The sequence below is a fragment of the Chaetodon auriga genome, chromosome 3, assembly GCF_051107435.1.
Source record: "Chaetodon auriga isolate fChaAug3 chromosome 3, fChaAug3.hap1, whole genome shotgun sequence".
In the NCBI taxonomy this organism is placed as follows: domain Eukaryota; kingdom Metazoa; phylum Chordata; class Actinopteri; order Chaetodontiformes; family Chaetodontidae; genus Chaetodon; species Chaetodon auriga.
Window position 1 is genome coordinate 29,086,807 of NC_135076.1, and position 26,557 is coordinate 29,113,363.

The 26,557-nt window shown below is 47.5% G+C and overlaps 1 protein-coding gene across 5 annotated transcripts in view; it reads right to left on the reverse strand.

Moving 5' to 3' along the window:
* mast2 (microtubule associated serine/threonine kinase 2) overlaps positions 1-26,557 on the reverse strand; it is a 132,732-nt gene that overhangs the window by 100,252 nt on the left and 5,923 nt on the right. For 4 of the 5 annotated variants that reach the window (XM_076726750.1, XM_076726747.1, XM_076726745.1 and 1 more), the window contains exons 2-3: positions 3,281-3,431; positions 2,694-2,884 (exon numbers count right to left, since the gene is read on the reverse strand). In XM_076726750.1, coding sequence (XP_076582865.1) covers positions 2,694-2,884; positions 3,281-3,431 — 342 coding nt within the window. The remainder of the gene's footprint in view (positions 1-2,693; positions 2,885-3,280; positions 3,432-26,557) is intronic. The other variant, XM_076726746.1, reaches the window with a different exon arrangement.

A 26,557-nucleotide genomic window follows, 5' to 3' on the forward strand; every position in this document is an offset into this window, starting at 1 on the left:
TCCATTAACATCTTTGCTGGAGAAATAATCCTCCTCCTGCAGCCGCCAGAGGTTTATCAGCGACGCCACGTCAACACGTCAGCGCTGCTCCACCTTTTCACAACCTCCGCCACCTTTCAGTCCAGTGCGACGGAGCTCAGCAGCAGTCCGACAGCTGGTTAAACCCGACGCCTCAACAGACGCTGCCATACACTCAGTCCTAAGCTTTATAAAGGTAGAAATTAGGGCTGAGCTGTTGGATTGCATTAGATGGTACAGGTGTGTCTAATAAAGTGGCCACTGAGTGTGAATGTGGATGTGAAAAGGGGCCTGTGGTTGTAAGACTTTGTTTTAACAGTCCACATGAACATTACTGCCACGATCACTGATGATATGACAAAGAAAAGCTGAACTGTGACAAACGTTAAATGAAGTCTGAAAATGAGAAAAATGGTGAAGCAGAATTCTAAGAATGAACAGATCATACGGACATCGCCTCGATGAAACACTGCATTTCATAAAACATGAGACAAAAGATAAAAAGGAAGGGTGACAAACAGGACGAGTGAGCCGGAGGGGCTCAGGTGGTCCTCCTAAATCCTAATGTAAGTCAATTCAGAGCGTGAGACGGAGCTTTAAGCCCGGCGATATGAAAACTGTGACAGCCGTGACCCTGAGCAGCAACACGGGAGTGAAATACGACGTGGATGAACCGCTGTTCACCAAGAAACAGAGAGAGTGGAGCAGTCAGACACAGAGGGAAACAGAGTCTGCAGAGAAAAACGTCGCCTTGAGAAACATAATAACCTGCCATTATTCGCTCAACAGGACCAACTCTGCAGATCACACTCTCTCTTTAAATTCAGGCTCCGAGCTGCTGCTGCTGCATCGACCGGCTCCTCTCAGAGCCGCAGAGAGGAAACATACTGACGGAGTCATTCCCCCGAGCACAGGGACGAAGAGGCATCCTCATCCCCGGCACGGTGCTCACAGGCTGTCTGTGCACATGTGACCGCGAGGAACATTTCAAAGTGTGTGAGATACATGACATCAGTGAGTCTTCACAACACACACACCTGTGCACACAGCTGCCACAGCGCCTCACAGGTATGAGACAGAGATGCTGTTCACGTTAAACACTGACGCCACCTGCTGGCGGCGCTCACTGGATCAGCTGATGTCCTGTCCTAACCCCACTTCCTGTCAATCATTCTTCTCTTTATTATTGTGTCATCCTCATGTGTGTGACTTAAATCAAAACCAGAATCTGAACACAGACTGACGTTGGAATACTTCATGTCAGAGTATTTCAAACCTTTTCTTTGTGTGTCCACTGTAGCAGTGAAGGACCGCACTTCCATTCCCTGCAAGTGAGGACTGTGTATGTTTGTATATGTATGTCCAGACATTGAAAAGCTGAGTTTGGCGCAGTTTTCACCCTTTATCTCCAGGCTTAGAGCACAGTCCATGTGTGAGCTTGGTATCTGATGACATCAGGAAACCTCTGGCTGCTCAGACCTGCCATCAGTTGGTGAGTTTAGGCTCTTCTTTAGAGCCATAAATTGTACTACACACATTCTGACTGAGCCACTGGAGGGCGTAGGTGAAGCAGATCTGACGCTGGTGTGATTTGACATTTGTAACGTTTGAGGATAAATGATTACCTTGATAATTAATTCATCATTACAGTCATTTAACGAGTAAAATCAGCCTCTGAAATGGGAGTGTTTTCTCAATTTTCTCTCTTTACCTTTTGGAATATTTAAATTTTGGTCTCTAATTCATTTTTTGGACATTTTCTGTTTAATAGTTGCAAACCTACAGGCAGCTAGAAAGAAAGAGAGATGGATAGAAGAAAGAAAGATGAAAAGAAGAAAGAAAGATGGAGAGAAAGTGACTTTATGGCTCTGAGTAATCCAAAGGGAGCTTGAAATAATTCTACATTTAGTTTTGTGTGAGTGAACATCCAAAGGTAAAATCTTTCAATTCCCTCTACAGCCAGCAGGGGTCAGATTAGAGCACACACACTCCACAGAGCTGCACTCATCCAGACTTCAGTCACATGGGCTCAGCTCTGCACTGTGCTGCATCTCCACCCGACACACTCACGCGCGAACACACATGCATACACCGAAGCACACATCACACACACCACACACACTTCTGCTCCATTTGTTCCTCTCAGCAGTGAGCAAACAAGTGTTTGTGTGGATGTTAGATGCTCCTGTGTGTGTGTGTGTGTGTGTGTGTGTGTGTGTGTGTGTGTGTGTGTGTGAGTGTGTGTGTGTGTGTGTGTGTGTGTGTGTGTGTGTGTGTGTGTGTGGTGCTGAAGCTCTGAGTCATCCTCAGTCGGCCTCCCTGCATTCAGCTGGCAGAGCTCCAGCTCAGCAGACAGGATCCATACGGAGCGGCTCTGACTCGCTGTGAGTCTGACCACGTTTAACGCTTTCCTTCACGGCCGGCAGCAAATCTGACGCTGATGTTGGTCAAATCAAACAAACCTTTCACCGCCAGTCAGGTGGCGTGTGTGTGGTGATGTTTTATAAAACCACGATTCATGTTGAACACTGATGTGTGGCAGAGAGCTTTTCCTGTTATGGTCCATCATGGTGCTGGAAGCTACGCTCCGCTGTTCCATGAATGCATGACACAGAGTGGCTCACGGTGCAGAGTGTGTGTGTGTGTGTGTGTGTGTGTGTGGTGTGTGTACTGACCAGGCCGGTGAGAGACGGAGCAGACTGTCCTAAGGCTTGGCTCCTCATGCGGACCAGGTTGTTCACCTCCCCTCCTCCTGCAGACGCTCCCCCGGTGGCCCCGGGCCCTCCGAAGCCTCCAGAGGGGCCCTGCCAGGCCAGCTGACTCACACCGGCGTGCAGACTGCTGGACAGAGGCAGCAACTGCTTACCTGTGAGGACGGGGGGGGGACTCATGTCAAACCCAACCAACCAGCTTCCCTCTTGTCCCCTGCGGACCTGTCTGCGCTCAGTGATTCACAGTCAGACCTGATGAAGATCTAATTGGTCTCCACCCTGAAACTCTGGCTGGAGCACAGCTCACATTAATCAGCTGCAGCTGTCGATGTCATCCACCCAAAAGACAAAAGAGGCTCAGAGAACAAACCAGAAACAGCCACAGTCTGTGCTGTTCTGGCTTTACAGACTCTGGACGTGGCAGAACTCTTTGACCCTCAAACTGTGGACATTTCATCTCACTCTACGAACCATTTTAAGATTCCAGTTTGTTAACTTTAAGACCAAAACTGTGTCAGGACATCTTGGTGTGAGAAACAGAGCTGTGTTACCGGTCATGGCCATGCTGCTGCGTCTGGCCCAGCTCTCGTCCTGGCTCAGCTGTCGGTGCAGTTTGGACTTGGTGGCGGCGGTGGCTGCAGGCGACAGGTCGGGGTTACTCAGCTTCCTGAAGAGGAGAGGAGGGGGGGCCGCAAACTCCTTCTGGAGGGAGGATGGAGGGAGAAAAGAAAAAGAGAACCATCAGACTCTGTGTCAGCTCAGAACAGGTGAGTCACAGAGCTTTCAGGGGTCGTACAGGTGACCTCAAGTCTTCCTTCATGCATGTTTTCATGCTGCACAGCTGCTGGTTTTTGCCTCTTTAACACTTTGCTGTAACAACTTAATTTCCCCTGCGTGGATCATTAGAGTTTATCTTAACTCACAGAGACTAGAAATTCATTAAGAAACAAGCTTCTTGGAGAGGAACCAAACTTCTCGACGACGCCCAGAGATTCTGTCCAAGCACACACTGAATTAGCAGCAGCACAACACGCTCACACACATCTTTGTCCTACTCCTGAGTGAAGAATCAGCCGCAGCACATGAAACACGCTGTACCTGCTGAAGCACAAACATCCCAGGAGCTGCAGTCAGCGTACGGTGAGAGAGCGGGTCAGAGCCAAAGACGAGTCATCAAACACGACGCTAACCACTCGCTGACACCACGTCTCCTCCTCGCACGGCCACGACACACAAACACACACTCTAATGGTACAACACACACATGTCTGAACAGAGCCCCGCACGTAAACACACCTGTTTTTCTCAGCGAGCAACAGGAACAGTTAGCAGCTTAGGAGGCCCTCGGCGGGGCGACGGCGGCGCTTCCAGCCGTGAAAACTCCGCCGAGGAGCGAGACGACGGTCGGACTCATAATTCAGTTTGTCAGTGTCATGAAGGAAAAGTTCCTCTGGACGTCCTCAACGTCCCCGAGCTGTCCTCAGAGACACTCCAGGGAAAACACAGCGCAGCCAACACACACACACACGCACACACACGCACTGGAGGTCTGTGTGTGGGATTCTGCTTCAAACCATTTTGGAAACATCTGCAGTTGCCATGGAAACAAGGCCTGCCTGGGCTCATATCCTCCTCTCTCTTGCCGGCGGACCAGCCCTTTTCCAGAAACATCTGGATGTTGAAACACACACACACACACACACACACACGGCTGCACATATGAAAGAGTTTTAGTGAAAGCTTCCGTTTACCTCTGCCAGTAAAACCTGAACCAACCACTCCCCTCCCAGTGACTATGAACACACACACATGAACACACACCTGAACACACACACATGAACACACACAGGGCGCTCGTGTGTAACCTGTGTGCATTAACTGGAGTTTCACTGATCTTCAACATCAGTGAACATGCCTTTGCATCGCACGGACACATGAAGCCTCCAGCGGACACGATGGAGGTCAACAATGGCGTCTGATGTGCGGCTGGTGTCAGGGATCGTGGCACACGCTGAGCGCCGCAGCACAGTGACATCAGTGTCACAGCCTGTTAGTCTGCTGCAGCTCTTCATCCGACCAGCAGGTGGCAGACAAACAGCGATCTGCTGAGGGAGTGTGTGTGTGTGTGTGTGTGTGATCACAGGGATCTGCTGAAAATGAAACGTATCAATAAGGAAGACCAAGAGATGTGTGTGTGTGTGTGTGTGTGTGTGCGCACTGGTCTGTGGTGTATCACAGCTGTCACCACACAGACACACACACAGCTTTACAAGGCTTTTCCAATAACACACACACACACACACACACACACACACACACACACACACACACACACACACACACACACACAGACAGTGAAGTAAACACTGCAGTGCGACGTCTCCCTGATGTTCAGGCTGATCCACAGAATCAGCACCACCTAAGGTCCTTTATCTTTGTTTATTGGACCCTTCAGCGCCACCGACAGACCAGCAGCTGAAACGCTCTGAGTGAAGACACCGTGAATCTTGACTTGACTCGCAGCTTGCGTCCACCTGACTGAGCTCGACGAGTGGCTGCCTTCATGCATCAGCTGGTAACTGAGCACACACTGAAACCAGCTGTCAAGCTTTGCATTGTGGCGCCAAACAAAGGCCACAAGAGGCAAATACTTTCAGAAGTAATCAATTATTTTCTCAGTAAAACACGGAAAAGAGCGAAAACCAACATCAGAATTTCCTAAGTTTTTCAGACAAGAAACATGAGAATTTGCTGCTTTTGTTTCTCTTACATGAAAGTCTGTTGGACACTTTCCTGAGTGGCTGCAACCGTCACATTTTTTGGAATTTCATTCTTGAAAAATGACTTAAACATTGAACCAGATACCAGAATAGTTGCCCATTAATTTTCCGCTGACTGAATCTGTGAACAGACGCTTGCAGCTCTCTGATTTCAGTCCATTTCACTGAAGTCACACGTTTTGCTGGCAGAAGCTAATTTAACTTGTGAGCTGTCTGGAGATTTCGATGTTTCCCGGACTCCATGCGTGTCCACGCGTAGCTGCAGTCAGCTGATGCTGCCTGCGGCGCTGATGTGTCTGCGGCTCTGGAGTGAAAGGCCTCGTCACAGGTGAGTGTGGTCACAGGTACCACAGACCACACCCAGCGGTGATGCAGTGTGTGGCTGCAGGTTCAGCAGACGACGCTCTGCCTCCAGACAACATGACTCTCTCTTTTAATAAGCATTTGATGTACCTCACTGTGTGGCCTTCACTGACACTGGACAAACACATACTGACTGCAGACCAGCACTCTTCATTCAACTAAAAAACCTGATCAGACTTCGATTTGTCTGCGAATGTTCTGTGAATGAAGCTTTAAAAGCCAAGAAATAAAGAGGCTTATAAAGCAGAGCCCTGAAGTCCAGAGTTTAGCTGTAAAAAAGAAGAACATCTGGACTGGAGTGAAATAATCCAGCAGCTTTTAACTGGACCGGGATGACGACGGTCTCAGCTGAGCTCTTAACAAAGCTCAGCTGGGATTCAGTTTGCGATCCAGCTGCCCTCCTCGAAAAAACAGATTACTGACAGCGACCTTCACAAAGCCAAGAGCCACAGAAGTTAACAAGGACAACAAAAGCAACCATCAATCAAGGCCAAACTGCCAAAACATCTGATTAATGGACAGAAAGTCCTGAAAACACACAGTGTGTTGTTCTCTGAGAGACACCCAGAGGGAAGTGAAACCAGGATTTCATCATGGTCTTTTCATTTCCTCCATCCTCTCTTCCTTCCCTCTGGACTCGTGTTCCTGCTGAATCACATTTGGGTCAGCGTTCCTCTCTCACGTCCCGGTGAGAGCCGTGCACATGTCCATGTATGATCTGTCACATCTGTCAGCTCACAGGGATGAAACCCGGCTCGCAGCAGAGCTCGTGAGCGGCCGTCCGGTGCATCACGCTGGTGAAATCAGCTGAATTTAAGCAGCGGCAGGACGGACAGACGGCCGTGCTCGTCAGCAGAGCAGCTCGCCCACAGCCTCGTACTTTTGCTGCAGCTCAGGCCCACACAGCAAAAAACGAGGCTCAATCAATCTTGTTTATTGTTTTTCTGGCAGCAGATGAAGCCAGACGATCCAAAACGTGATTTAAAAACGCTCTCACCTCCAGAGTGTGTTGACTGTTGATTCAGCGAGCTGGCGGCTGAAGAAGTGCTGCAGAGTGGATGTGAACGCGCAGCGCGGGGAGATGGATGGCAGAAGTTGCACGGCGAAGAGCACCATGTGGGATGAAGGATGAAGCCGTGTGCGTGTTGTTGTTGTCAGCTGCTTTGGTGAGGAAACAGCCACGAGGGCCACTATTTCTCAAAGACCTGTGTGTGGGTGTGCAGGCTGACCATCGGCGAGGAAGACGAGCGCTGCCTCAGCAGTAGAGCGCACAGCTCATCTTAACATTCAACGCATCACTCAGTGGAAAATATTCTGAACCAGGACCCTGTTTTCTGTTAAATCCAGGTGAAAACTACTGCTTTTACATGATTCAGGTTATTCTGCTATGGAAACCTGTGAAAACCAGAAAGGATGAGCTGCAGCAGCATGAAGCACCTGGACTGGTGTTCACTGCATCAAGCTCTTCATCAGATCATCTGACGGGCTGTGAACTAACACCCAGTTAAGACCTAATTCTATGGAGGAAGCGATGAAAGAGAAGAATTATGTCCTGGTCCAACTTTAACCAGTGAGGGATTGATACCAACAATTCAGGTGTGCTCACGTTCAGCTTGTGGTTTAGATCACGTGGACGCCTGATCATCTGAATGCTTGTGTTTCTTGACCCTTTGATCTACAAATCAGATATATTTTAAATTGTTGAGATATGAAAGATGTTTCCTCTGCAGAGACATGCAGTAAACAAATACACAGACGTCTCAGTGACGTGGCGGCAGCGGCGACGGCGCAGTTGAAAGCAGAGACTGCTCTGCTGCACACACAACAGCTGCACAGTGACCAAAATCTACCAGACAGCCAAACTCACTTCATCCCCTTCTAACGTTCATGATGCTCTTCGTTTGTCCCATCAGCACAGCTCACACTGGAGTGATTTCTCATTCTGCAGCACCATCAGATTTGGGCTCAGCACAGAGACAGTCTATGTAACATATGAGTCAAATACACAGATTATGACAGAATGTCCCTTCAGGCCTCTTCAGCTGTGTCTAATGTCTCAACACTCAGACTAAAGGGCCGTTACGTACATTTAACACTGTTCACCTCCATGTGTGAACCTCACGCGTCTCATCTGTTCGCTAAAGACAAGCATTCCATTGAAATGATGTCGACCGCGATCCGTGTTGGTGTCTGGACCTGCTGGGTGGTGTCTGCTGTCAGCACGGGGACGAGCAGCCTGCACCAACAGCTTCAACCCCGAGCCTTCAAGGCAAAGCTGAGGGAACACTTCAACCACGCCTGTCCATCAGCGCAGACACGATCTGAACGTTCACAGCAACAACTTCATCCTAAAAACCAACCAGTTTAAATCTGCCTTCAAAACAAGTGTGTGTGTGTGTGTGTGTGTGTGTGTGTGTGTGTGTGTGTGTGTGTGTGTGTGTGTGTGAGAGAGTGTTTCTTGGCCATGAACAGGTTAACGGTCTGCCTCGTGTTGCCGGGTGAACTGTTACATCATGAGATTAATCACATGTGTGTCTGAGCAGGATTACGTTGCATCATACCTGTTTCCTGTCTGTCGTGGGGGGGGGCTGCAGTGCTGCGTCACGGCTCAGCGTGCACATGCGTGTGTGTGAATATAAACGAGTGCTGATGTGTTCCAGCTGTGTTGGAGCTGGAGGAGTGGGGGGGAGGCAGAAATATGACAGCGAGAGAAAAACGTAAGGAAAGGAGGCGAAGCAGAGCGAGAGGCTCACGATGGAGGGAGACGCAGGAGGAGTGTGCGTGAGCCAGGACTGACGCTGCCTATCCAGCCGTGGTTTGTGAAAAACTGTTTGTCCACACGCAAAGAAAGAACTCCAAAAACAAAAGCCAAGAAGTCCAAAAAACAATCCGCAACCCGCCACATAACACCAGGGAGAACAGCATGATTTAATGAGCTTAAACGGGCCAATCAGAGGGCTGAGCGTGGGGAAAAGTCCTGAAATGAAACACAACACGGAGGAATGTTATTGTGATTTTTCTCCCACAAAACAACCGCAGGTCAGAACTGAGTCCACCTAAAGGAAACACGCCGCCGCTGGCATGAGCGTGACGCCGAGCGTGTCCGCTGCCATACAACAACCACTTCTTAATGGCACTTTAAGTGGACTAAATGTTCCCTCAGATTCCTCCCAGAACGTCTGAACGATCTCAGCGCCGCATAGTTTTGTTAGAGGAGGTCGGAGAAGAAAGCAGCAGCCTCCTCACGCTGCTCGCTGTCGTGCCATAAAAAGATTTCAAATGAAAGATATTCTTTTGTTATAGCGGTTCAGATCTGGTTCCAGCACTCGAGGCAAATTTATGGTTTCTGTGTCCGTGTTGAGATCAGTATCTCAGCGTTCTGTGGTTAATCAGTAACAGCACAGCATCCCTCCGCCTGCCAGTAACGACGGGCCACATGATGAACCGAGCGCAGGTTCGTTTCTGGACACTGAAGCCAAGCGAACGAGCTGAGCGCAGAGGACCACGCCACGCCTGGGAGAGCCTGAACTCAGCCCACCTGCAGAAACAGTCAGTCAGACAGAGAGCTGACAGATTCACGATGCGTTCTGCGGCAACACTATTCCAGGTTTTGATATATTTAATTTCTGATAAAATATCAGTTAGTGAAATCACTTTGAGTTCAATGACAGCTCTCAGGTTGCCCACCCAGGTGCTGCTGAGCAGTATACTCTTTTTATAGACTTTATGGGCCACACTGGTTTATGTAGAGCACACCTTATGCAAACAGGTGTGTGTCGCTGTGGGTTTAGCATTAAGCTAAATGTCAGGTTGGTTTTGCAGGCCGTGAAGAAGATCTGCTGAAATGTTTGCATTGAAGTTAGGACTCATAAATGATTTATATCACATTATTATATAAACAGGATCTGCTGCCACGGTGTCTGAGAAGGAGAAGCATGTAGAGACAGGTCTAACCGAGGAGGACAGAGGACAGACGAGACGCGTTCAGAAAGCTCTCTCTTAACAATGTTTAAAAAGTTGATCTGTATTTATCGACCTGCACACACACTGTCATCTGTTTTTGTGCATCTGCTTTTTCACTGAGACTTGTAAGAGACAACAACGCAGAACAGATGTTAGAAGACTTCCTAACAGCGAAGAGACACGTTCTCCGTTTCCTCCTTTCTAAGCTGAAAACATCCTGAAGGCGTCTGTCTGCTGAACATCCAGTACCGATCACTGCAGGACAAGGACGCAGACAGGTGAGGACAGGACGTCTAATTAAAATCAAGGTTGGGTTCAGCAGCGTTTAATTAGCGACTCTGCTGATTAAAGTGCTCTGATGAGCTCTGTGTGTCTGCGTGCTCTCAGTGGCTTCAGGGTCGCTGCTCTGGGGCCAAATTTTAAAAATTCTTTGGATTTTTCTTTCACTTGGTTGAGTTTTTTCACTCACATATTTCTCCTACAGGCTAAATGTGTCGTCTTAGTCGAGCCAAAATCTCTGAAGCTCAGGCTCGAGATCCTGGCCTAAATATATGACCCAATCCCAAAACCCACAAAATTAGGCACCAAACTACGCTAAGTGCTCACTGCTACTGTCACACCGCAGTGACCACGGTGAAATTTGTCCGCTGGCTTTGAGAGGTGTAAATAAAGTCCTGCTGTGTGTTCCCTCTGTGTTTTCAGTGGGTTCACTTCAGCTGGTGTCTGCCTCTATCTGCGCTCTGCAGCAGTCAGAGCACAGATCGTATCAAGGCTGGGAGCGAGGCCATCCTCAATCTACACGCCTCCAGTTAGAGGCGCCGTGTCAGCAGGGTGGAGAGGAGCCCCTCCAGGGATCAGTTCAACTACAACAAGGCGACCTCCGACCTTTCTGTGAGGCTGAACACTGTCCACCAGCTACAGTAACGACTACATTAAACAGAGTCTATGTTAGAAAGTTTGAGCAGAAACACGCCCACAGTCAGCCCACACAAGGCAGGGCCAGCAGAGATAAGAGCCTTCAGAGGAGACGCCACCGCCGGGTCACCATGAGGTCACGTCTGCCTCCCAAACACACAGTGTGATCAGGGACGGAGGGCGAGGTGAAGAGGAGGGAGACGAAGAGGCCACGCAGCCACACAGCTGTTTGGTCAGGTGTTCAGGACGCCAGCCTCAAACCTTCCACAGACACGAGGAGTCGTTATCTGTCTGCTCCGCGTTATGAAAGCCAGAACGAGGAGCAAGGAGAGGCCTGAGCCACGGCCGCCATCTTTGTGTCCGGCGCAGAGGAGCTGCAGAGGTCAACACGTGCTGCTCTACGCCTGAAAATGTGTCCCTGCACCAGTTTTGATGATTTTCGACTGTTTCGTATCTTTTCTGCGAGGCTGCTATTTTTAGCTGCTGCTGGCTTCTTCTTCTCACCTGCAGACAGGTGAGGTTACCTTCATCGCTTCAGTCAATGTTGGAACACTGTGTTTGCTACGACATGAACAAACATGAATACATTACAAACTTTAAAGGGATGGTTCTGATTGTTTGAAGATGAGGTTGTACGAGGTGTGAAATAACTGATGTTAGTTTAACTGCAGGCTGTACTTGAATACTTTCACCGCCTGCCTTATCCTGCCTCCAGGCAGCCCTTTGCTTTAACAACACATCTGTCTCCACCGTTACATTTCCATATTCCTACACAGATCAGCTGTTTGGGTCAGAGGTTATGGAGGAGACCGTCAGCCGGTCCCGTATCAGCGTCACTGATCTGACTTTCTTCAGCTGGACCCTCAGCTGAGTTCCATCTCTCTGCTGACTTGGTCCACAGCAGGACATTGTTTGGCTTCCTTCTCCAACACACCTGCTGCTGGAGGCATGACGACCACCTGCTCTGCTGCAGGTGATGCACTGACTTTAAGTTCCTCATAAACCCACCAAAAAAAACAAACTATCTCTTAAACTCAACTGGCGCCATGCGACACACTGAACTGGTATTTTGACATGCTTTGTGTTTCTTGCTGGTACGTCTGTGGGTTTAAACACAGTAAATATCTGTATATAAAACTACACATGAAACTCCTGTGCTGATGCACTGCTGCACGTCTTTTAAAATGTTGTATTTTACTTGATTTGATGCACTTTATGTCATCTAATTTAACCTTCATTGTGTTATTTTATGCTGTGATTTGATGCTTTAGCCTTGTTTTCATTTTTATCCTGATTCTACTCTCTTTTTACAGAGATTTTAATATTTTATCGTGTGCTTTTATGCATTGTCTTTATTTTTATTTTCATCCTTATTCTCACTGTTCAGTGGATTTCATTCTCCATCTTATTTTACATTCACTTTCATCTGTTTTTATGTCCATTCTATATTTTGGGTGATGTGAACAGAAGTTATCACGGCACAGTGACTCCAGAGAGCCATCGTGTGTCCTGTGTGTTTACAGTGAGGTGAATCTGCTGTTTGATGAAGCTAACGCTGCACAAAGCTACAGCATGGTGGACTGCACCAGTGGATGAAAGGGGAAACAGAGACGGTGAGGTGGGGGGGGGGGGGACGCTCCAAAAAAAGACACAAAATCAGCACAGACAGAAGAGAGCAGCAGGAAGAAAAACAGAGATGATAGACGAGGTGTGTGTTCATCTGAGGTCACACTCAGCAGGTGACCTCCAGCCTGTCTCCTCTGACGCCCCCTCTCCCAGCGTGAGGTGACCTTCACCGGTCGGCACAGTCCCACCAGGGAGGCAGAGGTAAACAAACCACCGCCGAGCCGCCGCCCAGACAACAAGACGGTCGCTGGGCCCTTCATTAAAAAGGAACAGGTCTGTGAGCGACGAGACACAAAGAGGAGGAGCGGAAAGGTTACGGGAGGGAGGCGTCACTGCGAACAGGGGGTCGCATTCAGAAAAGGTCACGCCTCCCTCCTCATCCTCGTCCTCTTCCTCTGTCTGAGCTCAGCAAACTGTGGGCTCGAGGCGTTCAGAGGCTGGTTTTTCTAGTCTTTCCTCAGACAGACTCGCGGCGCTGAGAGAGGAAGACGATGAAGGCTGCAGCAGGTCGAGGTGAATATGAGGCGTTCGGGTGCAGAGAAGGCGAGTTTGTTTGAGGAGCGAGGCGTCGAGCAGGCAGAGGGTCAGCGATGAAGGCCAGCGAGGAGCACTGAAACATCAGCTGATGGTTTTGTAACAGATTATAAGAGACAGGTTTTTCAAAAGTTAGCTCTGATCAACAGAGCGCAGACGAGGACACTGAGTACACACACACACACACACACACACACACACACACACACACACACACACACTGAGCTTCAGATGAACGATCTGTGAGTCTTAACTTATCTTATCTTATCTTATCTTACATTCACATTAAATGTCGTGTGCAGGCTGGTTCGACTTCCCCGGCTGCATAAGTAGGTCGACAGGAAACTGTGAACAATTTAATCTACCATTTATATTTAATGTTCAAAAGAAAAATGTTGCTTACTTGTGGAAAAAGAAGAAATGCTGGTGTTAATCTGGTTCAGTGACAGAGGAAGTCTGTGCTAACGTACGGCTCTACGACGGACCAAAGCAAAACTGACTGCAATGATAAGAAACTATCTTTAAAATGTCAAAAAACAGAGAAAAGACCTCGAGGTAACGTCTTCAAAGAGCTCGTTTCATCTGACCAAAAGCCAAAAACCTACAGAGACTCAGTTCACATGACGCAAAACCGAGAAAAGCAGCAAACCTGAACATGTGAGAAGCTGCTGAGAGCAAATGTTTGTTATTGTGCCTCATGAAGGACAACAATGGAGAAGACCAGGTTCATCACTGCAGTTTGACGTGTGCTTCAATTCTACAATTTAAGAACGTGGAAACATCAGGTACAACACAGGAAGCTGAGAGCACACGCACGCACACACACACACACACACACACACACACACACACACACACACACAGGGAAGTACACACTGCTTGGCTTCAAATTCCACCAGGAAGTCATGAATAAATGATGGCACGAGCACTGAACTAACAGCACACACACACACACACACACACACACACACACACACACACACACACACACACACAGCATTAGCATTTAGATCAGCCTTTCTGAGGCAGTGAGAGTGATGAAGAGGGGTGAGGAGTTAAATGCTTTTTCATACAGCTGCTCTGCTTCAGTGATGAAGCTCATTAAACATCTGGCTTCCACCCAAAGCGTTCTTTCCCAGAGGGATGCAGTGACTCAGTGGACACACCTGGTCAGAGTGTCTACCTGTCTGACTCTCTGCCAGAGGAAAGAACATCTGGAACTTTCTTTGTATTGGAAAACAGTTTGAGTTCATCTGATTTTAAAGGCTGCTGTGAACGCAGGATTTCTTCCATCGTGTAAATTTGAGATATTTTTCTGTGCATTTCCTCTGTTGAGGTGCTTGTTTACAAAAAATGCTGATGTAAGCAAACCCTTGAAAGCATCAGTGTTATTAATAATATACATTCAAGAATTTAAGTCCGTCTGAAATCCCAGAAGCCGTCCCTGATTTGGAAACTGTCTCACATATAAAACATTAGAGCAGCCTTGTGATCCAAACACGACATCCAGGCAGTTTTTATGGAGGGAACATTTCAAAGAAGAGATCTGTGCTCCATCTTTGTCTCTGCGCTTCTTCCCACCAGCCCACACCACCGTCAGCGCTGGGCCGGGTGGGCGTCTATGGAGGGAATTAAACAAAGAAAACCTCGTCGCCTGGCACCACAAAGGGCTCCGTGCACGCCACCCCGACCCCCCCAGCAGCCCTCGTTTAGAGGTGGAGGAACCAGCAAATTGGATTTTCGCCGCCTTTCTCTGCTTAGCATAAACTCTGTGTGCTTCCTATTCATGATGTAATTTGTCTGCTCACACAGACGGAGCTGAGCCCTCGTTAAGGCTCTCCGCAGCACACGAAACGAGGCTTTACGCGCACACACCTCATAGATTATCTATATTTATGCATTCACAGAGGGAGACTTTGTCTTTAACTGCACCACTGTGACGTGTTTCACAACAGCACGATCAAACGGTTACAGCCGTAGAAATGTTTTGGTTTGTTGTTCACTCCTGAATTTTTGATTTTCTTCTTTTTTCTGGACTGATCGCTCGTCTCAAACCATCTGAGGCCTTCGCTCACTCACAAAATGTAACTATGAATCAATCAGTCTCATTAATTACATGTTGTCTTCACTTAGAATTTAAGTAGAAACTTCTAAATTTACTGTTTTTGAGATTCCTCAGAGTTTACGTGTGTCCTGCCATGAATGCTGTAACTTCTGTGATGTGCAGGCGAAACTGAAGAAGCTCGATATGAATCAGTTTCAGAATTTGGTCCAAATGGAATAACAGTTTTTATCTCAACAGAAATACAGAGCGACCTCCAGAGATCTGGTGTGCTGCGAGACGTGAACATCGAGAGCAGAAACAACATGGACGCTGGCAGCGCATCGAGTCAGAGCCGTGAGAGCAGCAGAGAGGGCCTTTAAAGAGGCAGAAGGTACGCAGAGCAGCATCCAATCAGAGCCCATTTCCAGCCTGTTGATGCAGATTTCCACTTGGCAGGACTCTGAGGGTTACACAGCTTTATATCTGGCAACCTGAACCCTCTGGATCCAGCACAGAGTCAGAGAGCTGTTCTCTGGTAGCTGCATGCTCACTCTGAACCCAACTCTGACGGCTCTTCATTTGAAGGTGCTGAGGTGCACCTGAGCCTGCACCTGAACCTGCACCTGAACTGTCTCTGAGGATGCAACAGCAGAAAGGTGACACCTGCACGATGAGGTGCACCCATGTGTTTCATCATCGTCTTCACAAACTTGTGCTAAACTTATGCCAGAGGTCTGAATTTGGGTCTGATGACACACTCCAGCCTCTCACGCTACGCAGAGGAACAACAATCAGCGCTTTCATAAAGGCTCCACTCCTGCATCCAAACGTCTGCTGGAGTGGAATCCATCTTCATAATTCGCCGTGGCGAGTCATTACTTTTCCAAAGCACAGTCAGGCTCTCTCGGGCTACGTAACACAAAGCGAGCTCGCTGCATTATTCCCACAGGGGTCCTGCTGCAGCGACTGCCAGCATAAATGTGTGGTTTGGCCGCTGGGCTGGCGCGGTTAACCGAGCGCTCTCTGTTTTCATTCTTGGCTGAGCCGCCTGTCAAAGGCCAGCGAACATGGAGACTAATGCAGTGTTTTCGCAGATCTCCGGGTCGGCCCTGACGTGACGTGACCCTCCAGCCCTTCAAGCCCCTCAGCCACAGGGTCCTCACAGAGGTCAGGGAGGGTCAGCAGCGGTGGCTTTTAAGTGATGTGAAACAAGCGCGCAGAAATGAGCCAGCAGTGAGATTTTACCCTGATTCATCTTTGGTTCATACTTTTATATTATTTTACTGGAAATTACTGGTATTATTTTTTTTTTTTTTATTTAAGTCTGGTCCAATTTATGTCTTTTCACTTTTCCATTTGCTTCTGGCCTGTTGGATTTTAAAGCTTTGGCTTGTCATTGTAACCTGGTTTTTAAGACAGAGCTCTGCAAATAAAGATTATCATCATACCACTCTTGTTAGTCTTTGAGCAAGCTCATGCCAGCAGTGAAGCTAAAGGCACAAAGATCTCCTCACATGACACAGCTTCATAAAGATAAACAGGGGATGTGTGGTGACATGCTCCAAAAACAACCAGAAACAAAAATGATTAATTGATCCTACTAATGAGCATCGCCTCTATCTCCAAAGCTTGACACAGAATATCTTCCTCCTCTGTGCCACAGAGCTCCACTGTTGTCCAAAACCTAATAAAAAGACAGAAAATCTAGAAAGATGAATTAACACATCACAGGTTTTGTTTTTTTCAGGGGACTTTCTGACAGTACAGAAAATACATGTAAAATAATGCACGCTTGATTCTTTAAGAGGATGCTGTAATGTTATTCAAGAGAAAATCCTCCTGCTGAGAATTTTAATGGAAGTCTTCACCTTCACCAATCATGACTGTTCATATCTGACAGCAGTAACAGTCAAATTTAACAGTCTGACTGTTTCACCAAAGCTGAACAGAGCGACCACACTAACAGCAGCATGTCTGACTACGCTGGCTTCTCACTGGTGACTGAGGTTGACTTAAATTCTCCTGTTGCTCAATGCATTCGATCAAACTTGTGAAGCTGAACAGAACATTCAGATGAACCTTAAATCAAATCCATTTTAATGAAACCATGTGGCACCGCGCCGTGAGAAAGTGCTCACTGCAACACACAATGATCAGGTGATCAGCCAGCCCGACCAGCTCTGCTGTGACTCAGGATGAACAGACGGAAAAAAGAGAGAGGGAGAGAAGGAGGGATGGTGAGGAGGAGGAGGAGGAGGAGGAGGACGACGACGACGACGACGAAGAAGAAGTTGGCAGGAGGCGAGCCAGAAAAATGATGGAGAGCTACGCCAGAACACAACATGGAGGTTATTAGCACAAAGTGTAACAGTGTCAGCAATCGGAAAACACACACACACACACACACACACACACACACACACACACACATTATGGGCATGCTGGCATTCGGTACAAGTTCTTAGCGTGTAATTAAAGCTGAATAAAAGCTGTGATGATCCCTGAGGGGACAGTATGTCAGCATGTTCACAGCCAACACGTCTGAGTCGGATCCCTTCAGCCTGCAGGACACTGAGAGCATTGTTCTACGGCTGGAGAGACGCCGCGCTCGCAGCCAATGAGATCTGAACCTCTGTCACACAGGACAAGGCGTACAGAGCACGTTCAGGTCCCTCGGAAAACGACGAGCTGATTTCTGTTGGATGCGTTTAGACAGTCATGATGGTCTCATCCACGGTTTTCTCTGATGTTGGTGGAGGTGGTCCCACTTTCTGCTGAGGTGACCCACCTCCACTATAAAACACTGCAGGAAGCCCCCAGCCTGTGCACAGAAATGAATCAACAATCTGTGCACTCAAAGCAGAATTTGTCAGCAGTCCAAATTTTCATTCATAACTTTGACATTTGGAGGGTTTTTTTATGTTTCCCTTCACTTTGTTTAATTTGCATTTCTGCACAGCTGCAGATAAAGATTAAGCTCCACTAATATCATTATTACTTTATTATTATACTACTGTACAATTAGATTAAAGCAGTGGGTGTGCGTTTCCGACTCGTGATCCAATTTCCAAAAACTCCAGAGTCCAAAGCTAAAACTATATGAAAAAGAGATGTAATCCTTTCCAGTAAGTTTTAACCTCGTGAAATACTCTGCTTCACTTCAAACCTGCTGGTGTTAAACCTTTCAAAAACAGCATTTTCACTGCAGCCAAAGAGACCAAAGATACACAACATCCACTGTAGCATCACAGCAGTGTGTAAGAGTGTGATAACGACATTAATATGGAGAAATGAATTCAGGATTCATTGGCACCTCGACACCAAAACACAGCTGCTAGCCTGCTGCCAGCATCCTGAGTGACAGACTGGAGTAACAACAAAACTCCTTCACCGACTTCAGTGTGTGCTGTGACGATAACTTCACTCTGTTTTCAGGATCAGGCTCTGGACGGACCACATGGACACGTGTCCAAGTCAGAAGCTTGTCAGCCCATCGACACACTTCTCAGCACATACACGCCGACCTGCTGCATCCTTCAGCGGCTTTGAACGCTGTCACTGAATGTGACCGAGGCGTCCAATGAACACTGAGCAGCACTGAAGACACTTCCTCCAAAACAGGATGTCCTGATCATGTTTCCCTGATCCCAAAACGGAGTCTTTTAATAGTATCTGCTGGTAGTCTGATCTCATATTTATATTATCTTATATAGTATGGCTGCGGACAAGCAGACACACAAACACACACACACACACACACACACACACACACACACACACACACAGAGGAGGGTAGTGTCATTACATGTCTGCAGTACAGTCCCACCTGAGCAGCAGCCGCACTTTAAATCCTCCACCTGAGTCCTGGGACGAACTCCAAGACTCGCTCTGTGTGTGTGTGTGTGTGTGTGTGTGTGTGTGTGTGTGTGTGTGTGTATGAGCCCATTGTTTTGTGTGTGTGTGTGTGTGTGTGTGTATGAGCCCATTGTTTTGTGTGTGTGTGTCTCTGTGTATGAGTTCATTGTTTGTGTGTGTGTGTGTGTGGCAGGAAGAGAAAGCACACTGCACCAGTTTCTGAGCTCTGACTAATCTTCCTGAGCAGCAGCAGAGTCTCTGAGTCTCTCAGACAGACTCTCAGTGGTCTCCCTCACCCGTGATGATGAAGGGCAGGAAAGCTGAATTTACTGAAGTTCATGTCGCTGCTGTGACCTCAGCTGAGAGGCCCTTTGACATGAACACACCTTTCATGAGATCATTCCAATAAATCAATAAAGCGTCGTGCAGTTTTGATGCCGCGGCGCTCGTAAATGTTTACGATCCCTGCAGCACAAACAGGAGGTGAAGGGAAACACACTGGCGGCGTATAAGTCGCATCACCGGCCTCTGACGTCAGCCTGCACACTGGTGGCACCTTGGAGCGTGCCATCACAAGCTGAAGCACAGATGTCCTTCTTCCCAGCATCAATGCAAACCACCACTCGAGAAAAGCAGCTATTTTATCACAGCTGCTGCCCACATTTTCACACCTGTCTCTGTCCTCAGGAGGCTCAGTGAGGCCTTTCAGAAAGTGGACCATGTGTGGATGCTGGTTCCTTTCACACACTTGTAGACTTGGCGAGCTCACTGCAGACACAGCAGCACAGTGAAAGGCACCTGTACAATGCCCTGACATCTCACCTGCACTGTGTGTGAGCCTGTCTGTTGGTTTATGAGTCACTGCAGCTACACCTGCCATCCATCAAACACAGGAACATGTCAGTGACAGGCCTTAGCGTGCAGCTGAACCTCTGAACACTGTTCTGTAACTCGCTGCTCTGCTCTTCACCGCTCGCGTGTTTAATTCCCTGAGGATTAAACTGATATCTGAACTTGAACGCTTTAATCCCGGGCGTGTCCCTGCCATGTGGGCGTGTGAGTGCGTGGCATAATCACACGTTTGGGCTCAGGCGCATCTGCAGGCCCAGATTACTTCTGCTGAGAAAGGAACGTAATCACAAGGCCGCTCGCAGAGGAGAGGAGGCTTGCGTTGAAAGCACTGAGGTGAGAGTGCTACAGCCACAGAGCTCTCCATTACCACCCAAAATACTTCAAAGGGAAACACGCAGGGACCTCATGCATCACACCTGCCTTCATTTAGGCCGAGAGTGCGTCCACAGCAGCTGATGAAGCTGAGACAAAAGAGGAAGCTTTGTCGAATCCAATCGAATCAAGACTTGGAACAGAAATATTCTGCTGGCAGATGTTCTTGTTTTCCAGAATCATTTCAGCCGACGCATTTGTGAAGCACGTTAGCATCTGATGCTAATTCAAACCTTGAGGGCAGCTCCTTCACAGTAAAGCTCTCCTGTGCACAGACGTTTACTGGGAGGCGGCTGCAGTCAAAGCATTCATGCAAAGTGAGTCTGTGGGCTGAACGCTCAGTGAAATCTGTTTTTCTCGATGAAGACTCTGACTGAGCTGAGCAGAAATGTGACAGCAGTTTACAGCTCTGTGAAGCTGTCAGTGCATCGTGGAAACATCAGATAATGCCTTCACACTAAAAAGCCTTTCTGTAAGAGCACAGACAAAACGTCGCTGTGCACTACAGCTGCTCTGAAGGATTTCGGGGATCGGCGTCCATGTTTGGTGATTGTTTCAGACTCAGTGGTGCGACCGTGCTCCTATAGTTAGCTGCTGAGCCGGAGGAAGCAGGATGTTTTGTTGGAAGCTCCTTTGCTGGCCACAGCCCAAAGGTTAATAACCCCCAATCAGGCCGGGGAGGGACGTCCGCAGAGACCTCAACAAACACGAAACACACACACACACCCAAACAATACACACACGCACAAGACGGCTGGAGCGTGTTGTTTGATTTCCACTTCGGCGCGGTGCATCAGCACGCTGTAAAAGCCGTCACACCCACTCAAACGGCTCAGGAAACGTGTATTGATACCATCTGTGCGTGTAAACAGAGAGATCACATGATCTCTCTGCATGGCGGGGACGATGAGCTGGCCTCAGACCAGCTCATCAAAGCACTCAGAGAAGGAAGTCAGCCCAGCAAAAAACACCTGCCTGACACTGAGCCGTCTGGATTCTAGCTGCTGATTGGTCGACCTCATTTCACTGACAGAGAAGCAGTAAAAGCGGTTGATTGGTCGATTTCAGAGACGTGTTTCTTTCTCTGTGTAAGCTCTTCCTCAGTCACAGATCCTTTGAGAACCTTCAGGTGTTTGTGAGCCTCAGAAAGTGAAATATGGATCTATTAATGCACCTGTCATGTTGATGTCTTCACTAACGCACTGCTAGTTTTAAATGCTTTGAGTTTCTGTTTGTGTTTTCCATGTTTCTGAAGGAAATCAGGATTTCACCTGTTGCTCTCTGGGTTTCATTTGCAGCTGACTGACTGACTGAGCCTCCGTCTGTGCTGTGCTCACAAAACCTCGAGTGCTCTGATGATGCTCACCTTACTTTCTAATCAGGAGCTTTGATTTTTAGCGTCTTTTCCTTCCTTCACCATCAGGACCTCACACATCTGGACCCATCACACGTGGTCAAACAGCTGGAAACTGCGTCTGTACTGAGATCAAATCCATCATGAACGAGGCTCAACGTGAGGTTCGTTAAAGAGCTGAACCACGAGTCAGCTGGAGATAACCAGTTATTATCTCAATGTTTTACAGACTTTACACCATGAATTCTCAAACAAAGCCTCAGTATCAAATAACGATAATTATAATATATAAATGAGACAATTTCAAGGTCCACATAAGGCTGTTCTGGGTCTTCTTCAGCTGCTGGTGTCATCACATTACAGATGTTTAAATTTCCATTTTTCTGAGCAGGTTATGGATTGATTGTTTTTTGGGGGGTTTTTTGCATATAAGGCATGACAGTGTTGTTGTGCTATCAGTATTAGTGCTGTGGAAATGTGCTTTTCACTGAATTTATCATGACGGCAGGTAAAGATCGACGGATAATGAAATTAGCATCAGTCGCAGCCGTACACACAAACTCTACAGCACTGCACCGACAAGACTTACACATTAAGATTTACATCAATTACATTCACAAATTCATCAGGACGAGGAGCTGCTGACAAATTCAGATTCTAGATATTTTCATGTCACCAGCTTATTGCCATGTTTGATTAAGGGAAATGCATCTCCCTATGAGGAAATCATTTCCTGTAGTTCAGGAAAATACTATTTCCTGTTCCTGTTATTCACCTTCATCTCACGGCTTTCGTTGTTACTGAGAGCTCAGTCTGTGGTGACGATTCACAGCGTGTGATGTGAAAATAAGAATCATAACGACACACGTGTGCTGTCACCTTACCATAAATCTCACTGTCATTCAGCTGACAGTGATTTTACTGTTCAAACACGCAGAAAAAGCCTGACTTCAGACAAAGCTGCCACAGATACACAGAGACTTAACTGCTGATGGGTTTTGTGCAAATATCTCCCAGATAATAAATGGAGCATTGTGCACTGCATGATGGACTTAGGTTGCTGGAAAGCAGAGGGGATGCAGGGATGGAAGAAAGAAGGGGGAGAGGACCAGCATGAGGTGGTGGAGGAAGAGGAGGACAAAGAGCACGAAGGGTGGAAAAAGACAACAGAAAGCAGGAGGACAAAGAACATGGAGGAAAGGTTCTCCTGTGGCATTCAGCTCAGTGTGAAATCAGCACATCACTCAGTCACGATGACTGGGGGAAGGGAGGTGAGACAGGCATAATGCAGCACTGAGCAGGCTCACCGTGATGGATTTCCTTCATTAAGGAAGCTAAAACCAGGCTCTGAACAGACCAGGGCTTAATTTAAAGCTGCATGACAACAGCTGCCTTTTAGAAGCTGCATCACGGTTTGAAGGAGACAACGGGGGCCATGAGGGTGGACCTGAGCTCACATCTGAAACTTTCTACAGACTAGAAAAGGTCAGAGAACTCACACATAATCCTGAATATTCACAGTGTGTTAATGCTTTGTCTCTATCAGAGACGACCAGGAGATAATGAGAGGCTGCACAGTCCTAACTGCCTTTTATAAGCACTGATGTACAGCACCCTTCTCGGTTATTACTCTGCTTAATGAGAGCTTTCTAATTAATGTCATTCACTCTCCTGCGTCTGTGACTCGCCATTACCGCCCCTCTAGCCACCCGAAAACGGCCCACGGCAGCTATTTGGGCTCTATCAATCAGCCCCTCGGCTGTGCCGCGCTGGGACGACGATCAGCCGGAGTCCCAGAGGTCGTTCTGGCTCGACGGCTCCTCAGCTGCACTCTGATCGCTCACGGCGGGTTAAAGGATGGAAATCACTCTCCCACATCACTGCCAGGGAGCGGAGCCGGTTTAATGGTTAACCTAAGAGACAGCTAATGAACAGAGCCCAGGCTACTGTCAGGCAGAAGTGAAACTGGGAGCAGACTCTGAGTCAGCGCGTCTGATTCCACTGCCCACATCTGACACTCAGTCCTGATTCAAAAACACAACGTTAGTATCTTACTTTGAGAAAGACAACATGATGTTTATGCAACACAGTGTAAAATGACCCAATTCGGCGTTCAGTTTGACACTCAGTGCTGCAGACAGCATGTTCCACGGCTAATGTGGCTATTAGCATGTATCATAGCCCCACAGGCTGGAGCCATGCTGGTGTGTTTAATATTGAGGACAGTCAGATAAACTGTGTGAACGTCCAGCCTCAGTTGAAGACAGTTAGAGAACCAGAGCAGCAGGTTGGACATGGAAACTGTTTGTTCACGCAGCTTTTTGTGTCTCACATCCAGGGTTCTAAATTAACACCCGCCAACCCGCCAAATGCGGGTTAAAATTCATATTGGCGGGTGTAAATAAAAACTTACTAGCCAATTTGGCCAGTAATGCATTAGGCAATCATGTCAGTCAGAGCCGCTCTACAGTTCTTGGTCATTTGTCCCCCTGACAGTCCGTCCTACATTTCCCATGAACACTGTCGTAATGCTACGTGATGACGTACAAGACGCCCATTGGCTGTGCGCAGGCACACTACAGTTTGTAGTGCAACCGGCGCGAGAAACCACGGAAACGCAAACACAAAGAAGAAGAAGAAGAATGAACGGCGGCGTATAAACTGTAAAAAAGGAGACTGAGCTAGCTAAAAGTAAAAAGTAAAGTTAAACCAAATGCGTGGTTGGGACAGACGTCTGGGGGGAGAAGAGGAAGGAGGCAGGGGATGAGAATGTCGACAAAGCGTGCGAAACGAAGAAAAGAAAGTTTAACGCTAAATGGCTGACAGGTCGTGAATGGCTTGTGTTTGATCACGAAAATGGCGTCATGTTTTGTAAGGATTGCCGCATGTACACGAAAGAAAAAAAACAAGACGAATAATTTTGTGGTGGGGACTAATAATTTAAAGTGGAGGCAGTAAAGGACCATGAGTGCCCGAAGTCATCAGGAGAGCCGAAGGAGTCTGCACTACTGACTGCTGCACTGTTTGTGTTTTCTAGTTGTACATACATAATTCAATTTATTACCAATGCAATTTTTTGCAAGTGTTTAAGTCATGGCTGTTACTTATATATATTTCTTATTAAAGAAGGAAAGCAGAAACACTTTAAGTTGAAAGGAAAAATACATTTTATTAGGAATGTAATGATACTAAATACTGGAAAAATGTCTTTTATAAATCTGACAGCATTTTTTGTTTGTATAAATTAAATGTTTGCACTTTCTGTGTATATTTTGTTTCATGTGTTGTACTTTCTGTGCATTTTTCATGCCAACAATGTAAATAAAATGATCAAATGCATTCAGTGGCACTCATAATCTCTCTGATTTTCACCGGGAAAAAATTTGGCTAGTGGAAATTCTGATTGGCTGGTAACTTTAGAAGGTCACCAGCCACATTGGCTGGTGATCAAAAAAGTTAATTTAGAACCCTGCTCACATCCAGAGCTAACGTTAGCTTAGCACGAGCTCAGCTGCTTTGTCGTTACAGGAAAGCCTCCTCTGCTGCGTCAGCACGTGAGTCTGTGGCTGCTTTACGTAAATGTACTTCACAGTACACTGACTCTTGTACTTATATAATATACTTTGGGTTTTCCGCCCAATAACTGCTGTTGACGTGTGTAATCCTAAACCGTGTCCAACTCTGAGAATGACTCACATTACATTTACTAATTGACCTCCATTATGAGGCAGGTCACTGCTTCCAAAACACATGCAGGCCTTCACCTCACTTTCATTCCTATTAGGAGCCGGAAACATCCGGTTTTAATCATTGTTCTTCCGTATGATCTACCTAAGATCAAGGATTACGGAAGATTCTTAAGAGATTATCCCTTACGTTGTTAATCGAGTGAAAAGAGGTCGAGTCATGGTTTGAGTGTCTGTGTAGACCGTTTTGAATGTGGTGCAGGTATTTAAGTCCTCTTCTTCTGAACACGTCACGTCTCATTGGTGTACTTTGGATTTGTTAGTAAAAAATCAAACATGTTGAGATGAAAAAAGACTCCTGTAACACTGATGTTTGAATTAAAAGTAGAATCAGATCATAATGTGCGTCTGTCACTGGCTGCAGAAAGCATCTTCAAAAGCCTGGTTCTGCTCTGACATATTAAAGTCAACTATGTCAAACAAAACCGGCACATGTGCAGCACATGCAGGGCTTAAACCAAAAACCACAATCCCATCTGTCCCATTCCACACACCGACACACAGCCTGCCACTCCTGTCGATCATGACATGACGGCGGCGATCAGACAGGCAGGGTGTGACCTGCACAGACCTGAATCTATACAACACGACTCCATCCCTGTTACTTAAAACCCTCTGAGCTCTGAACGCAGGAGCGAGCGCTGATCGCACAAACGGCGAAGCCAAACAAATGTGAGCTGATGCAGAAAACATGAAATGTTTAGATAACGCTGGTCAGACCGGTTGCGGGGCCGTCCGAGTCATCTGACTCCAGATCAGCAGAGTCACACTGGAGCTGTTCGTTGTGTCCACCAGCTCAGGTTTCTCTGACAGAAGCATCGCAGCAAAAAAAGACAGATTTCAGTTGGTGTCCGATCGTTTTTCATCCACTCAGCCGTGTTCCTGCTTTTGTTTGTCACACTGAGGCGACGGAACTGAAGATCAATGAGGCCCTCGTCATCACAGCGGCCCCAGAAAGGTCAGCTGGTTTCATGGTTTTAAAGTGAAACCTGATCGCAGCTCCAAACTGAATTTCACCTAAAACCAGAGGAGAAACAAAGGTTTTCTCGCCTGCAGCCTGTAGCTGAGAGTCAGGATCCTGTGAGTGTAAGCACAGCGCCCCCGGCCCTCCGCCCCCCCACCCTCATTAACACTCTCCTGTTCAGCACATTGTTAATCCGCTGCAGGTTTCAGTCGACTTCCAGTCTGCTCTAATTAGCGTGATCCTGCTGGGGGGCTTCAGCTGGAAACAACATCTCCCTCCTGAGTCTGCAGTGCAACAGATTATCCTCCCATCTCTGCTCATCAGCAGCCTGAGCTCAAGGAGAAACCTCTGGATGCTTTGTTTGACACGTTTACATCGTCTGCAGCAGCTCGACGGGGTCTCCACCTTCACCACCCACAGGCAGAGGGCCACACCTGAGGGCGGTGAGGGTTACAGGTTT